Here is an 18,655-nt window from a genome sequence, read left to right on the forward strand (position 1 = left end):
TGTAACGTTGTTAATTTTACATCGGACTCGGAGAGACGAATATCAGCGTTGGCATCTTCTATCAACTCGGAAACAATTGCTATTATCGATTTTTCATACAAATTTAATAACAATTGTTTTTCTATACGATCATAGAATTTGCTGCACTGTAAAATGGTCCATAAGTATCTTCTCCATATCTACACCACCATTACAACAACAATCTAAGGCAACAATAAATATACAGGGTGTTCCGGTTCATGATACAAAAAAGTCTATTATAGATACATGAGATCAAAATAATATCAGTTCTTCGTACAATTTTGTTTCATACCGGCCTTCGTTAACAAGTTACGGCGCCCTCAAAGGTGAAAAATAAAAAGGTTAATTTTATTTATAGTCTCTACACCATTAACTTCAGCATGATGCAAATTTGGTGATCGATAACACATGCATACAGCTTGTTTTTGACGTTGTAAGTGAAACTTCATTATGTCCAGAACGCCAGGAAGGGACTATGCCGGATGGCACGATGGCAATCTGCCACCATCAAAAATAAGTTCCTTGAAGAATTTGACAACAGTAATACCCTCTTGGTTCAACGCGGTAAAATTAACAGTTTAGGATATATTTGTGATTTTATGTCATAGTGCACATCGAGCGGCACCTCCACCATTTTTTGTTTTTAATTTTTTAATAGCACTCAATTACTATGTTAGAAGCGAACATATTTTGAAAATAAGAGCCTGGAAATTTTACTGTCTCTTAATGTAATTTTCAACAACAAAATTTGACATACACACTTTAGACAAAACAAAATAGGAAAACAACTAAATAATATGATCAAATTTTTTGACAGGTGACATTACAACCTCAGTTTTTAACATTATATGAAGGTGGCTTTTCTAAGGTGTATCCTCTTTTTTAAATTTTTTGCGTAGTTTAAGTAATTAATTATTTTATTATTTATTAGTTGCCACCAATACATTTTGGTTACAAATCTGAATTCATCAAAAACTTGAATTATTTAATAATAAAATCGAAACGAATTTGAGAAATTTGTAATAGCATGCTCTTTCATGAAAATTGTTAGAAATGGTTATCTTTTTCTGTAACACGTAATTTAGTAAAAGAATGAATTCCATTCGTATCAGTTTTTGAGTGCATTCAAAGTGGTGTTTATTGCCAATAATTCTCGTTAAAGAACATTGCATTTAATTATATCGTACTCTATGAGGTAATATTTTGTTTGGTTATCAAATAAATGAAATTTTTGGAATTAATTAAATCAGATTTGTATAAAAATAATAGTGGGTAGTGACTAACCAAATAAATTATGCGAAAACTGTGAGGAATAAAAATTTACAAAACAGAAAAGTTTGAAATAAACTTTTGAGGTAAATAAGTTGAAATTGTCAAACAAGGTCGAAATCTAAGATTAACAAACTGTCAAAAAAAATTTTTTCGAACAAATTACGTACAATACTCATTCAATTGTCAATAGATTCAAAAACAAGTTTTTAATTAAAAAGAATACAGGGTGTTAGAAGTTTGACTGCCTTAATTTTAACAGACGATAGAATACATTAAAATAAAAAAAACCTTATGGTTTTTTTTTATGGAACATTGGTCCTAAACTCAACCATTTCCGAGAAAAAAAAATCTAAATCTCCAACTTGATGTACAAAAGTTCGATTAATTAAGGAATATTGACATAACTGCCTGCATAGAATCACTTATCACTTTTTTAACTTCTTTATTATTCTAAAAAAATAGTTAGCGTTGTAATAAATTTAAATTTCAATAAAACTCATATCGAGCAATGTGAAAATGGGCGGCGAATAACACGAGGTACTAAGTTGCCCAGCCAGTAACTCGCAATTCAGTTGGTATCTGGAATTGGATCGCATCTCAGTGTTTTTGCGTACCACTATTTCCTTTTCTTGAGGTGTTTTCTAGCGAGTGTGTGAATATTGGATTCGAAGGTGTGGTGCGTGCATCGGAAATGGTGGTGAACATTTTGAGCATATGTTGTAGTCTGTTTTGTACTTGTACCTTTAAAAATTACTGAATTTTGCTTTTTGGTAAGTACTTAAATTATTTTTAATATGTATGATTATTTGGATGACGTGAATCTTTGGTTACTTTAATTACATATTTTTCAAATTCATAATTTGATTAAAAGTTAAGTTCCTGTTTTAAGAGATTCATAATTACTAAAATTTGAGGTAAAATTTAAGCACAACACTATCTATACATTTTATTCTATTTATTTAAAAACTGAAAAACAATTGTCTTGAAATTTACTAAATGTTTCACAATAATAGTTGTTTACATTTTTTCCGTAGGACAAGTCTGCCGCGTGCACACGTAGTATGCATCAGCAGTGTGGTGTTAGGTTAAGCGCTGTTGTCACGTTGTGATGAAACACCCCAACATTAATACTCGCTGAAATTTGAAAACTGTTAACCTTACGCCCCTGTAATATACAACTTTCTTGTTCATTTATGATTACTCTATCTCATGCTGAAGTAATGGCAGACAAGCTTCTTACACCCTGTATAAATGATTTCAATTCTTCGAAGTTAATAGATAAATTTTTAAAAATACTTCTGAAATTTTAGGATTCTGCGCTCCTCCCTGGTTTTAGTTTCCCAATTTTAATTTCTATATTCTAAACTAATTACACCCTTGTTTTATATTTAGGTTCCAAGTCCTTAATACATTTATTGTTAGATTACCACTTTCAAGGTTAGTATATAATAGGACATCTGGGACCTGGGAGTTTTCATCACAAATAAACTTCGTTATATACTTATTATTGTCTCTGGAACTTCAATAAGTTGTCAAGAGCGCCAAGACAAACCGTATCAAACTTTCATCCGCGTTGCTCTAATCAACTTCTTAATTTACATCCTTGTTTACTCTCAAAGATTGCCCTACTTCTTGATGGAAATTCGCGAAAAAAAACGTGTTGAAACCTTCTCTACCTTGTTGATAAAACGTGTTGTTTACAACTAATAACAAATGTGTTATATATTTTCAGCTAAGTACATTTTTTTAATCGGCTGTTTAACCGACTATATTTTTAGAATTTGAAATCTATACAAAACATTTTTATACCCAAAACACTTTCATCGGCTAGTTTGGGATGCTTTCGGTTTGATGTACTTTTATCATGCAAAAGTGATTCATAATTTATTAAGTGAAAGAAAATATTTACGTTACGAGATTATACGACTAACGCAGACGCCGCTTTGAACTTCATAATTATGCAGCGATTTACTAAAATTAGGGTACGGAGCGCATACCTTTACGTATTAAAGCTGTAGTTATCCTTTCGGCTTAATGGTTAATACTTATTTGCTTTAATGTAGAACATAACTTATTCCAAGTAACATTTTAAAATACAGGGCGATTTAGGTTTAATCTGGGTAACTTCAGGAATCGATAGAACAGCTTAAAATAATGTCCATTCATGATATAAACTTATTTCCTAAATCACATCGTTTCGGAGATAGAGGGCGTTGAAGTAGGAATTTTTTCCTTTCCTTAGCACTAAAAACACTTTTGAAATAATACTTTTAACGATGACTTTCATGAACGTCAGTTTATACAAATCATTGTTTTGTTTTTCATGGGTTGCTATTTATTTTGTAAAAAATTTAAGTGGTCTATAATATAAAAACAATATTCTTTGATTTCGAAAATCTAGGTCTACCACTTAGAAAAGATCCTTAGTTGATAATGTTCTGAAGTTAACATTGTTTCAACTAACACTGAAAGTGCTAGTTTGTGAAACCATTGATGGTCAAGGACAAATTGATGTTTTATACAGGATTTTCAAAAAGCCTTTGTCCAAGTTGATCCTTATATATTGCTTAATAAACTTGATAGTTTTGGGTTATCCCTGACAGAGAGACAACAGTTTGTCAGGTACGAAGGTTATAATTCGTTCAGATTTGATGTGACATCTGGTGTACATCAGGAATCTAATTTAGGACCATTGTTATTTCTTCCATTTACTATGATTTATCCAACATCCTTTCTTGATGTAAATTTCCAGGCCTGTGCAGTAACGCCAGAGCGTGATCTTGAGGTCGCTCCCCGTATCGTCATAGCCGTTACACACCCTTCCAAGTTTGCGTAGCACAGTGGTGGGAGTGAAATGGAAGGTCATCGTCTCCAATATATCTTCATTCGTTCATATAAGTACGAGCTTATGTAAAATAGATTATTATCAATTGTGCGCTTAGGAGGAACAACATTTTATTATTTATTGCGGAAGAACTGTTTAATTGACGCTAGCGGGTATAATTTTTAATTTTTTTGAAATAATTAATTAATAACTGTGTACCACACCTTCTATGTTTGAAGAATTGTATAACCCTTATTAGAGCCCATCACTTTCTTTACTCTGATAAAATGAATAACGTGAAATTAGTCGGGACATAGCACTTTAATCGAGACAAACGAATCATTAATATGCAACTGAGGCAGCAAAATACACAAAAGCCAGCGAACATTTCGCAGTAGCAGCGAGTGGCAGTAATTTTGATAAATGTAATTACTTGCCTCTTGAATTCTGCACATTAAGACCTGTTGACTCTATTAAAATCGGCTTGCAAAGCGTTCACAACTAGCGACTTCCGTTCACCGTTCTCTGTAGATTTCATTTAGTTCTCGGTTTGTTAAATAGCAGCGCTAGTTGAGAATATTTGAACGGAAAGCAATTTCCTGGAAATTTTATTTCTGAGAAATAAGACTGAATATTTACATTGTAATATATTTTACCTCAAGCGAGATTTCCTTTGAAATATATAAAATGTCGCGACCAACGTGATCTCGACTATATTTTAGAGTCGAGTTTTATAGTCGAGGTTAAATTTTAATTCGTGTCGTTTTTTTACAGTCTATATGACTTTTTATACATGTTTTTTTTTATTGCCTGTAAGATAGGTATGTTTTTATTCAACTTTTTAAGCTCTAAAGGGGAAGTGCAAATGAACAACTCTATGGAAGTGAAGAGATAAGTTTTACCATAATACAGATAAGTTAAGGCCAAGTTTTATTAAATATTTACTAGAGCTGTATTCAAATTATCAGGATACTTTTAGAATTCAAAGGTTTCTACCAAATGAGAATCTGTGAATCTTAATTGCAACAAAACAAACCCTTGCTAGAAAAAACTTTTTGTTTTAGATCAGTCACATGCATTGAAATGTCGCAGATTTAGAACAATTACCTTAAATAAACCTCTTTACTATTTAGATAGATCTTTTCATCCTTAAACTAATGGTGGAGGTTATATGCATCACTTTCATTTTCGGAGATATTTGATAATGTACCAAATTTCCTTCGTTTAGCACAATAATAATTATTAACCTAGAACAGGGATGCACATACCGCGGCCCGTGGGCCGCATGCGGCCCGCTGTCGATGTTTATGCGGCTCGTCAACGAATTTTAAAAGTATTCTACTCGCCGCGCTCCGGTCCAAGCATATTATTACGAGACTAGAAATCTGTCGCATCAACTAGATTACAGATTCGCGAAACACGTCGATCCCCGAACAAAGTGGATGGTTCTCGATGTTTGGTAACTCGTATAAATACGACGCATCGCCGGCTACCGGGGCAGTTAAGTTTTGACTACGGATAAGCGAACGTTATACTGTTTGAGAACTGTAATCTGTGACGAGTAAATATTTCGTCGTTCGAACTTGGCTTTTACCGACTGTAACATATAATATTAATTTTGATATGGATAAACCAGGCCCCAGTAAGAAACGTAGTCGTAAGGTTGAAGATGAAAATCGACAGTTTCATGATATTTGGACCGAAAAATACTTTTTTATTTCATCGCATAACAAAATTGTCTGTTTAATATGCAAGAGTAGTGTTTCTATTCCGAAGGAATATAATGTGAAAAGGCACTATGAAACCCAGCATCCAACTTTTACCAAATTAACTGGCGAAAATCGAACGCAAAGAATTTCCACTTTACAACGGGAACTAATAGGCCAGCAATCTATGTTTACAAAACCAATTCAAGATGCTGAAACAGCCACTGAAGTTAGCTTTGAAATATCTCGAATAATAGCGAAAACTTGTCGGCCTTTTAAAGATGGTGAGTTTGTTAAGCAATGTTTGGATATCGCCGCAAAAAAAATTTGTCCGGAAAATGTAAAGAAGTTTGAAAAAATTCAGTTAAATCGGATGACTGTTCAAAGAAGAATTACCGCATTAGCAGATAATATAGAAGAGCAATTAGCTACGAAATCGAGAAGTTTTGAGTATTTTTCTATAGCGCTCGACGAATCTACAGATATAAGTTCAACTGCTCAACTATTAATATTTTTACGAGGTGTAACGCAAAATTTTGAAGTGAGTGAAGAACTGATTGGTATGAGTTCTTTGACAAGTCAAACCAGGGGAAGTGACATGCTCAAAGCTCTTCTAGAAAAATGTTCTATAATGGATTTGGATTTAACGAAAATATCTGGAATTACAACTGACGGAGCACCTTCAATGGTTGGAAGTACATCTGGGATAGTAACTCTGTTAAAAACATATTTACAAACTAAAAACATAAATACCAAGGAATTAATGCAGTTTCATTGTATTATACATCAAGAGGCCCTCTGTTCAAAATTATTGGGATTTGAAAATGTTATGAAAGTTGTAGTACCTACCGTAAACTTTATAAAATCACGAGGTCTCAATCACCGACAATTCAAACAATTTCTCGAGGATATTGAAAGCGAATATGGTGATCTCCTGTTTTACACTGAAGTAAGGTGGCTAAGTCGTGGGTTGACACTACAGCGATTTCTTAACTTGATTGAAGAAATCCAACTATTTCTGGCGGAAAAGAAAAACGACGTCCCCGAACTCGACAACCCTGATTGGCTGTGTGACTTAGCGTTTCTTGTAGACATCACAAATCACTTGAATGTCTTAAATACGCGACTCCAAGGCAAAGATCAATTGATTTCGCAGCTATACTCTCATGTTTCGTCCTTTCAATGCAAATTGAGTCTTTTCAGGACACAAATCAATTCAGCCAATTACGGCCATTTTCCGAACTACAAAAAAATTATGGAGAAGTTCAATAAAACTGACGTCAATTTCGCTCATGTTGAAAAAATTGATATTTTGATACAAGCTTTTGAAAATCGTTTTGTAGACTTCAAAAAAGTTAAACCGCTATTGGACATTTTCAGCAATCCTTTCAACATTTCACCCGAAAATGCGCCGGAATTAATGCAGCTGGAATTAATAGACATGCAAAATGATGATAATTTAAGAAACAAATTTAATGAAGGTAATTTACTCAACTTCTACCGTTGCGTTGATAAAAACCCTTATAAAGAGTTGCGAATAAATGCATTGAAATGCGCAAGCTTATTTGGATCGACGTATATTTGTGAACAAAACGAACAGTGATGAAACTTAACAGAACGAAAAACCGAAACCGTCTGGCAAATGAAAATTTGGAAGCAATTATACGTGTGGCTACAAGTAATGTGGAGCCAAATATAAAAAAACTTGTTAGTTCAATGCAATGTCATGCGTCAAAATAATAAAACATGAAATATTACATTGTAATGATTACATAATTATTACAACAAACATTTTTGAAGGTTATTTTATTTTTATCATTGTATTTCATACTATTTAAAAATAAAAAATTTAGTGTTAATTAATATTGTTTGTAGTGGCCCGTCCTTGGCTTATATTTTTCCCGAGTGGCCCCTGTTCCCTATAAGTCTGTGCATCCCTGATCTAGAACATTTTGCAAATTTTGGCATTTCACAATTACAAAATTACAACTAAATTTTTAAAAACTTTTTCAGCGTATTGAAGTGGCCGTTTATATATTTCTCATTGTTTCTCAAAATGTCCATAGACTTCTAAGAACATGAAAGAAAGAAATGGAACATTCTCTTCCATATCATGAAACAAAGTAAATAAATATATGAACTGAAGATCGTCCTGATCAACAATCAGAGGCCTCTTCGAAGGTGCTCGGCACTGGACCAAACGATCCAGCTGAACAACTTTCATTTTAGCTCTGAGCCCTCTCTGGATCATGTGGACCATATCATCGATCCTCTTAATTTGTGATGGGACTTTCGGTCATTTATTGAAGTATTTCATCGCTACCAGGAAGTAACGATTTCCAGATTCTGTCTGGGGAAGCGATCTGGCGATGTCTATGACGATTCATTCGAAGAGAACTCCAACCTTTGACCTCGCTGAAGCAGTCACCTCAGCGGCGACATCAATCTTCTACATCTGTCCGACTTCCTATCCAGTAGAACACTTCTAACTTTTTTACGCCGAACAATCCTCCACCTACTCGACCATGGATTTATCTCACCACATTGTTGACTCTATTTCTTGCAAGTACGACCTGCTATTGTACTGTTTTGCAATCTAGTTTTTTCTCACTGCGTCTTCAGTAACCCGTTTTCTAAGATGAGACAGTATCATACTGCCCAGTATAGTGACATCATAGAGGTATACAAGACAGGTCTTCCATGGAAAATCCTTGTAATACAGTTTCTGTATACATTGCAGTGGCTAAAAGGCATGATACAAGTGCCACAAGCCTGTTCCAGTGGAGAAGGCAGTATTTTCTGTGTCCTTTGGATCAATTTCTACTTGCCAATAACCAGTTTTAAGAGAACCAGCTGCATTTGCCAAGAAGTCTATAGTGTCATTGTTTCTAGAGGATAACTGTCTTTGTTGTGTCATTTACCATTCTATAGTCAACACAAAATCTGGTAGAATGGCTTTTCTTGGTTACTAACACTACCGCCAACACCTTGGACTATTCGAAGATTCGATTACATCTTTATATTGCATGTTATTCAGAAAGCTTTATTCCTTTTGTTTAGCCAGTAAAATTCTTCTTGGCCTTCATTTAACGGGTTCATTATCATCAGTATTGATTTAGTAGGATGCTGCAACCATCATTTTTTTTATAAAGAACAGGAGCAATAACAAAACGTTATGAATTAAACTCAATGTTTGTTCATTAATTTAAGACCTAAATTAAATTAATTTAAGTTAGGAAAATCCCCTAAGAAATGGAACATTGTGTAATCGGAAATAATTTTAAACACTGGTGAAATTCATTTGCAATCTTTGTTTCATATACTTTTGTGTATAAGTGGACGCGCTAAATTACAGTTGTATTATAAAAATTCTTTTCAATTTTTTGCCTTAAAATAATTCCTTAAATGCTTGTAATTGGCTATAAAATGTTTAGAACATGTTTCCGATGCATTTTCAGAAGATCCGTAAAAAATAAAAAGAATGTCCTTAAAATCAGTGAACAAAGGAGCCATGGGGTTGGAATTAAAGAGGAAAATATGACGTAATATAAGAGCAATAATGATTTAAGTCCCATTTTTTAGACAAGGTCTCTTCGTACAACAATCCAATCGCGCTAGGATTATGCAATTTCTTAGAAGGCGGCCATAAAATAAGGATCCAGGCGCTAAGCCTGACATATAAAACACCATTAAACCCGGGGAATTAATAAAGGGATCCTTTTTTAGAGAATGCATTAATCCTGATGGCATCGGGCCGCTGGAGAAGTGGGAGCCTCTCCTTGCAGATTGCGGTAATTTGCATGAATTACCGGCCATTAATTTGATGACGCCGTGCCGGCTGGTACCTTCAAATAAATAATCATTGTCAGAGAGATTACCTGCTCGTTGCCCTCATATTACCTGTCTCTCCTGGCATTTTAAATTACTTTTTTATGATATGACAGGATAATACTAAGTACAATGTTAGCGGAAAAAGTCAAAAGGGAGAGAAAATAAAAGATTTTTTTATAAATGTTGACAGTTCTGTTTTATTATATGGCGTAAAATTAAAAATATCACAATGGAATTCATACAAGGTAGTCATTTTAAAGTGAATAATGTCTTAAACCTAATGAGATATGGAGTTGATCAACTGACAATGTGAGGATAAATCTATTGTTTAAAATAATAGTTACTTATTGTGTAAGTGTTTTACGTAGTATTTTATCCACGCAAGAATGTTTAAACGCGAGAACGTAGTTCGAACGTTTAATATTCTTAAGTGAATAAAAGGCAACTAAAATACGATTTTGAAAAAACGGCATGGTGAATAGTAGAGCTCCTCTATAGCAGAAAGTTATGTTGACGAGTCTATATCTAACAAACTTGATATTGCAAGGAAAATCCAAGGAAAATATAACTGTTCCTTACAAGAAGAGACATCCGTTAACTTGTGCAAATTCTTCACAAATTTCGGAAGACATTATGCGTCCCGAAAATGATAGTAACAATGCTACAAGGGTTGTTATTAACGGAAAGTAAGTTAAATGTGATAAAACATAAAAAAAACGATATGTTTATTACTATAAATGTCAATGTAAATGTTAAAAGTAAATAAATTTTTGATTTATTATAGGTTTATTATCCTTTAATTGTTCTATTAGTGAAATAAAGTTACTTTATTCCACTAGTGGATAAAGTATCACTTTAGACGGTTCATAAGGGTGGATAAAAGTCCGATTATAAGGTGATTGTGGATAAAATCCTTTATAGTGTTGATGAAAATTATTAGTGTTGATGGGAACAGATATTAATATTATCTACACCTCAAGGATATCGTCATAATTTCTCAAGGCGTGCTACAACAACGTTTATTCCAAGGTGCCGTGTGTATCCTGTACAAACTGCAAATTATATATTGGACAAACAGGCAGACCCATTAACATGGGTTTATAGGAACACAGGTGTCACCCTCAATCACTAGTTGGAACATAAGGCAGATACAAAAGCTAAGCCGTATTAATATTCTATTAAGAGAAACATTGATCAGAACTTTACAGCAAAGAAAGTCAAGAATGCAATGAAGTGTAGGATCTAGAAGTACCTGAAATTAAAAAACAAAAATTCAAGGAGCGGAAGTAGTTTTGAACTTTGCACCAGAACATTCAGAAGGTCTGCGTATTTATACGAGCCAATGGACTTAAACTTCTGGAAATATCTAAACTGACTACATGGGAACCAGTCCGGTTTTTGTTCAATCATTAACAGCTACAACGGAAACCCGCAAACCAAATTAAAAATTACGGAAATCGATCCACTCGAAGACATTCGAAATACAATACAATATGATGAATCACAGAACACCCTTTTGTGTAGAATATAAAGTTTTTATAAAGTTTTGATTCTTGATAATAATTAAGTTATGAAGCACTTTGTGATATTATAAGTTAGTACCAACTTAGAGAGAAATGCAGATAATTTATCGATCCTCTGAAGTAATATGTTAAAATCAAAGTTATAATTAATGAAATTATTTATTATGATGTCAAACAGTTAAAATATTTCATGGAAGTTTATCGAGGCAATGTAAAACTACGTATTGGTAAAGGTGTTAAAGTTTAATGAAATTCTGTACTAAGTTGAATGTTGTCTCTTACTTTGTATCTCCAATCGATACTTTACATCCTCTCTAGTATGTCGTTAAAACAGCGTCGTAAACAGAATTTGATATTCCTGTCATAATTTCTATAATACCCGGTTTTAGTTGTTAATACCAAGGATCACAAAGGACATGCTCTTACATTTTTCTCTAGTTTTGAGTTTTATATCAGAAACATAATAATAACTACTGTGACTGCGGTGTACCATAAAATTAGATTGTTTGACGACATAATCGTCAATAAAATGTAGATTGTAAAATAATAGATGATCGTAGTATAAATGTGAGCAAAACTTGTAACTGAAAATTTGATCACTAAAAAAGCATGGCGGCGAAACGTTTAGAAACATTAGTTGCACTGACTACTACGGAACGTCTAAGAGGATTATCATTAACCGAAGCCTTAAACCCAATAAGAACCGAAATGAAGAGTCAGCCGCCACAGAGGCTAGCTCGAGAAAAACAAGGGCAGATCAAAAATTCCTGAAATGATGCAGTGAACAATATTTTGAAGTTATGACATGGACCTGATAAACATACAATATATAGGGAATATATTATTATTCTACAGTCGTATCTCAAAATAATAGGCAGTAATTTTATCTTTAATCCGGCTTACCATTTTTAGCAGTAACGCAAAGAGAAGTACGAGCGTTTGTAAATTCTTCGTATAAAATTGTGTGTACCGTATCCTCTCACAGCACTCGATACTGCACAGTTTTAGGAATTCTTCTGCTGCAGCAAATTCTAGACTTTCATTGATGTTTGGTGTGTGACGTCAATTCGGTTGCGTTCATTCGGATCCGGGTAATTCTATCGGCAGAAGTCCGATGATATGTTTCCGTTAATTTAATTGTAATTGAAATTAATTTATTTCATCCGACAAGTCTCAACATTGTCTTTTAACTGACAATAAGTATTATGAACTTTTTGTTGCGCAACATACGAAGCAACATCTTACTCAGGCATTGTCACAGTATGAACTGATAGAATTTTTTGATAGAATCCTAGGGGAAATTCCCATTTTCTTCAAACCCTGAGAGCAGCAATCCAATCAAATTTGAACAGATCGTTCAACGAGTTGCAAACACTATTGCTTAGTCTGTTTCTGCATCTTCATCTGATAAAAATTTTGATTAAATTTCAAAATGTGAGCTCTTTTCTGGACCCTTTTTTTAATTTTTATAACTTTGTTCTGTCAGTATTTCTTAATTTTTATCTCAGCTTGTTTAACGATAAATATTAAAAACAATTAGATATAAAACCAAGAGAAACAGAACCCCTTCGAACAATTTGCTTTGTTAAAATAATGCCTGTTTATAATTTAATTTATACAGCTCTGAAATATATGCAACAAATTTACCGGTGTCTTTTTATCTATTTCTTGTACCACTCCCGCCAATGTTGATGGTTACGACAATGCCATCCAGAATGTCATTCACTCCGTGCTTTGGGGAATCACACGTAATGGGAAATCTTACGACACCCTTATCTATAAGAACCATTTTTCGCCGTTTTCCTTTATATTATAGGAGTGGTTTCGTTTTATACTATTCCATAAACGTCAGTTCTGAATTAGTAAGTAAATATATCCAAGACGGAAAGTAGAGAAAGCGTAATGGAAAATCGATTTTGATAGTACAGAAATGTTTATAGAAGTAATATATGCGATACATGATATAATCACTGTGTTTGCATTTTAGAAGCTTTTAGATTTTAATAAAGTAAGACGATTTAAAATTCTATGTATTCAATTCAATTCATGATGTTGCTCTTTGGATCATTTTAGACTGAGAGGAATACGGGTCATTATTTTCGAGTTATCATTATTGTTTATTTAAATTATATTGAATAAAAAATATCTGCAAATGTTCTTGACACAAAAGTATTGATAAATATTTTATTCTAGAAAATTTAAAATATTCCATACCGTTACAGCATTTCTCAAAAAAGTAGAAATTTCTGTGCCAATTAAATTTTCCAGTACCTCTGCAATTCGTTGACAGATTTGTACACCAATTCAGTGAATATTTGCTTGTAATTCATTCTATCATTAGCCTTAGTTTAATGAATCTAAATCAAACGTCTTCAAAGATATTTGAATAGCTCCGATATATGTATGTGTTGGTTTATTAAATCTGTTTGGCCTAAAATAGACCAAGAACAACTTCCACTTACGACATAGATTTATAAAACTTTTATATCACAGAGACTGAAAGAAAGATATCGGTTTCAGTAGAACTTCATTGTTGAAACACAAATCAAGTCTTCCATATGTTCATGGAATGCAAATAAGATTATTAATAAGTCATTTAGATATACCAAAGCAGAAACATTACTTAAGCCACAACATTTACCAAGTCAAGTCTAAGAGTACCTATAAGCAGTGACTCTATAAGTCTTTGAAAGGTAGCCTGGACATTCGTGAGTCCAAACGGCATTCACAGAATATCGCAATATCCTAAAAGGTACAATAAAAGCTGTTTTATCAGCATGTTCACTGATGGTTATCTGGTAACATTAGGCAAGTATCAGTCGTAGATATGTATACATATACTATGCTTTAGTTTATGCAACTAGGCTACTGTTTATTTATTTCTTTTTACTGTATGTTATCTCATGTTGTTACTGTAACTATACCTAGAATAAATATTATTATTAAACAACTTTATAAAAGGTGTGAATTATAATACTTAATACATGTGAAATGTCACTTGGCAGGCATGTTTTACAATGTCAGTAACTCATAGATTTTTAGGGCTAGCAGTAAAACCGCTTATCGGTGTCAAAATTTTATTGCTTTATCCGCACTGCAATGGCGGCTGCTAACTTATCTTGAAACACCGCAGTTGACGGTGATATTTCACACATAATGTCGGTAAAATGATATAAAATTAAGTAGAGTGCAGCACTGCGGCACTTGGCTACGCTATTATGCATTTTACGTATAAAAATTGAGGAAACCATAAAATGGAAACTATTTTAGGAGGTAGTGAGGTATGACCTTAGAGATTATATTTTACTCACACGAAGATTGATTACAACTTCGGAATATAATAAAAGGTTTAGTTTACTTCTATAGTTTTGTCTATTTATTAAGGGACTTTAGATTCAAATGCAGTTTCCAAAATACGTTTACATATTTATATACTTTTTTATCACGGTATAGACCTAATAGTACCTAAAATCAATTCTAGACTAGAATAAACGTATTTGTTGCCTGATAGCAGAGTCCGTACTGCATGTCGGTATCTGTTTATACACAGTTTTGTGTTTCCCCTACTTATACAATGAATGGAGAGATTTTTACGCAGCATGCTCTCATTCTCACAAGTTTTGATTTTTTTATACGTAAAAATTGTGTTGTTAAGCACGTTTCTTTATAAAAATTTTGATTTAATTCAAAATTCAACACCAAAATAATTCTATTCATCTTTTGAATTTACACTGCACCTTACTGTGAAGGTGTACACTTTTTAGCCAACGCGCTCCCCTCTCGTGTCGAGCAGTTATTCTCCCAAATTATGACTCGAGGGAAAGTTAATAGAAGATAAGCGTCGACTTACCACCTTGTGGAAAGAATTGGGCGTAAATCATCTTGAAAGTCTCTTCCTTGACGACCCCGGTGGGACACTCCGCCTTGAAGCCCCGGTAGATCCTCTTGATCTCCGCCTGAGTGAAGCGGGTGGCTCGACAGAGGGCTTCCAGGCTGTCCGGTCGGTAGCGGGGAGGTGTCTCCAAGTCTTCGAGCTCGGAGTCTGGAACAGGATGAAAAGTGTCAGTTGCACTCGCTTGGGGAGAGCGATGGGTTGTTATGAAATTTAAAGTGGAAGGCGGGATGTGAGAGGTTCTACTATAGATTCAAACACTTAGAGAAAATTTAGAGGGCGTTGTCGAGAATAAATTTCTAAAAATTAAGTAAGTATTGATAACATTTTCATTTATATAACGTGTTCCGAATTGCACAAGACGTTATTAGATGTCCTATAAACATGGATCCAGAAATGCTTACTTTCAAAGATACAGGATTTCGATTAAAAAAATATCTATTGACGGTTGGGCTTATAGTATTTCTGATAAAAGTATTGGTTTGGATAAAATTTAATTGAGTTTGCTACAAATTACATTACTTTGTATACAAATAATTGTTTATTTAGTTTATTAGGAATCACGTTTAATGCAATGTTCATTATTACTAAATGGATCGAATGTTATTGTATTTCTACTATGACAAGGCATCTCAAGTGTCACAAAAGTATGTTTTAACCGAAAACGAATCTGTTCACTGCACAACACAGCGTTAGGAAAAACAAAAATTTTAAAAACGACTAAAATGTCAATTAAAATGACGTCAAAACTTGGTAAGTAACATTAACAGTAACAGTATTTGTACAACTAAAAATATTTTTTAAATGAATCATAAATTCCGCAATAACAGTTTTTGAGATGATCTATATTTTACACACTTGTATTTTATTTACATATAGTAAATAATATAGTATATAAAAACGTCAGTTTAATTGAATAAGCAAATAGGTACTTATGTCTCAAGATCAATGTAATTAAGAAGGACAGGATACTGTTAGTGTATTAATGAGCTTAAGGAAATTACTAATTATCCAGCACGGTTAGGTTTGAAGCGTTAATACTGAAGAATAACAACTTCCGACGATTATTTATTAAAATTTAAGCACAATACTATCTTCGTACTACAAAACCGATACATTTTATTTTATTTATTTAAAAACTGAAAAACAATTGTCTTGAAATGCTTCACAATAATGTGTTGTTTACATTTTTTCCATAGGACAAGTCTGCCGCATGCACACGTGGTATGCATCAGCTGTGTGTGTGTTAAGCGCTGTTGTCACGTTATGATGAAACTCCCCAATATTAATACTCGCTGTATTTTGAAAACTATTAATCTTACGCCCCTGTAATATACACCTTTTTTGATTATTTATGATTACTCTATTTCATGCTACACCCTGTATAGTGCTGTTCGTGTTCTGGCATTTAGCTGAAAAGATTAGAGGAAACTATGGTTCTTTAGAAAGCAAAGTTTTGTATAATAATAGCTTCGAGTTAAATTATACAGGATGTCCGGATATTACGAAAATTGTATTCTATTCTTTATTTCCTTGGAAACCCTTCTTGATAAAACAACAATAATTCTAGGTGGTAATGGGATATCTTTGGTCTAATTATTCAATACGTTTAAATACTCCTGTAACAAAAGCCGGGACGCGCGGTCATTTATTTATTAGTTCCCGGAACGGAAAGTAAGATATTTCAGTCGTCACAAATTATCGGAGGGTTAATGGGTTTCAAGTGGGTCGCCAAGATCGTCCTTCGAAGAAATTTGCCAATATTTTTAACGAGTTTACTTAAACTGTCGGGGCCATGTGTTTAGCGTCTAATATGAGAAAAAAAATCGATATTTAATAACGCGCGAAACCACAAGAAGAGCGTGGAGATTCCAAATTAGAATTAAATTATATTGTAAAATTGATAGTAAGTCGAAAGGAAAGTATACCTAAGCAGCTGGGTTTTTTGACGGATTTTTCCAAGCTATAAGAGTAGATTAAATGAGATAGACTAATCCTTCCCGTAATTGCTACGCGGAGTCATAGGGGAAGGTTAGGGTTACTAGTAAGTGATATAATTATTGTTATAAATGTAATGTCAAGTCAATTAGGTAATTATTAACCTAATATAGTTATACACAAGCGTCTCGATATTCAGGTCCCCGCCAATAAGACAAGAACAGAAACTTCTGGACCCACGAAATGAGCGTGGTCAAAGCGAATTGTGGAATTTAGGAAAGATCTCGAAAAGGTCAGTTCGTTCTTAAGTTTCACATTGAGCAGACTAATTATTAACTTTAAAGTCTCGGGCTAATTAATTAATTTTGATAGTTTTTCTAAATTTTGTATAGAGCGCGCATTCCCTGAATCTCGGTACGCTGTCGCGATTGAATTAATTAATTAATAATGTCGTCGAGCCGTTGTGTTTTTATTTTGTTTGTTTGTTTTGTTTATTGTTAATAAAACCCTTAATAAAAGTTTTGTGTTTTCTTTGTTTCTAAAACTTCAGTGCTACCCTGTATAGCCAGCCACTGGATTACATCCCAAGTAAGCAATGAAAGGGTAAGTGCTTGGAAGTAATTTTCTGAACATACAACATTTCTAAGTTCCCACGTGTTAATTAAAGTATAACGATAACTAAATAAACTCCCTTTCGAGAATTAAGTAGTCACTCTTCGATAACTAAATAAACTCCCTTTCGAGAATTAAGTAGTCACTCTTTCGAGAATTGAATAGTAACTCTTTCGAGCATTAAATAGATAATTAATTAATGGTAGATAATTAAAGAAATAACCCCTCAGGTTACACTCCCATTATCACCAGTGGTGTAGAAATCCTGTGGCACACGTCTTTTATTTACTATAAAAATAGAACGCCGCCACTGTCTCAATTATAAAAAAATGTAAGATATTTTACTTTATGTGTTTTCCAAAGTCAACTACTAAATATTAATAAAGAATTTGCAATTTTGTAAGTATTGTGCAAAAAAACACAAACATTTCAATTAGATTTTTCTTGCATATGGTACACCCTAGACACTCTACTTCTTGAATCTAGAATACCCTGAGGTATTTTGATATTAATAACACCAAAAAATCGAAGATAAAAGAATATCAGTTGACGTTATCCATTTTTGGATAAGAAGATTTATATCAAGTCGACATGAAATCATCCCTAGAATTTGCTGTTTTCGTTTGTCGGTCTAGTTTTCGAACACCCTGTATAATGGCGAGTATTTTATATTTTCTATTTATCTGGTTAGGCAAATCTATTTTCATAAAAAATAACCCTTGACTGATCTTTTTGGAGCAATGGTTTATTTCACTATTTTTTTAATTTCGCGCCAAAATACCCAATAAATAAATAAAAAAATCAAATTTCTATGTGTTCTTTTTTGTACAAACAAGAGATATAAGATGTTACAGAATAACGTACCATTAATTCCAGAGGAAACAAAGTATTAAAAAAATTATGATTTTTTCACTTCATCTTTTTTGAAGATACAGAACATTGGTTAATATTTTAAAAATAATCTGTTAACCGAAAATGCTTTAAAATTAATCTTCTAAAAATAAACGTTTTCTTGAAAAAGAAAATAATAATATGA

General features: G+C 33.2%; 1 protein-coding gene across 1 annotated transcript in view; it reads right to left on the minus strand.

Annotated features, from left to right (window-relative positions):
* LOC108906696 (Kv channel-interacting protein 4-like) overlaps nucleotides 1-18,655 on the minus strand; it is a 405,856-nt gene that overhangs the window by 50,615 nt on the left and 336,586 nt on the right. Inside the window, exon 4 of the mRNA XM_018710032.1 lies at nucleotides 15,028-15,219. Coding sequence (XP_018565548.1) covers nucleotides 15,028-15,219 — 192 coding nt within the window. The remainder of the gene's footprint in view (nucleotides 1-15,027; nucleotides 15,220-18,655) is intronic.

Source organism: Anoplophora glabripennis, unplaced genomic scaffold, assembly GCF_000390285.2.
Source record: "Anoplophora glabripennis isolate ALB-LARVAE unplaced genomic scaffold, Agla_2.0 scaffold64, whole genome shotgun sequence".
Lineage (NCBI taxonomy): Eukaryota > Metazoa > Arthropoda > Insecta > Coleoptera > Cerambycidae > Anoplophora > Anoplophora glabripennis.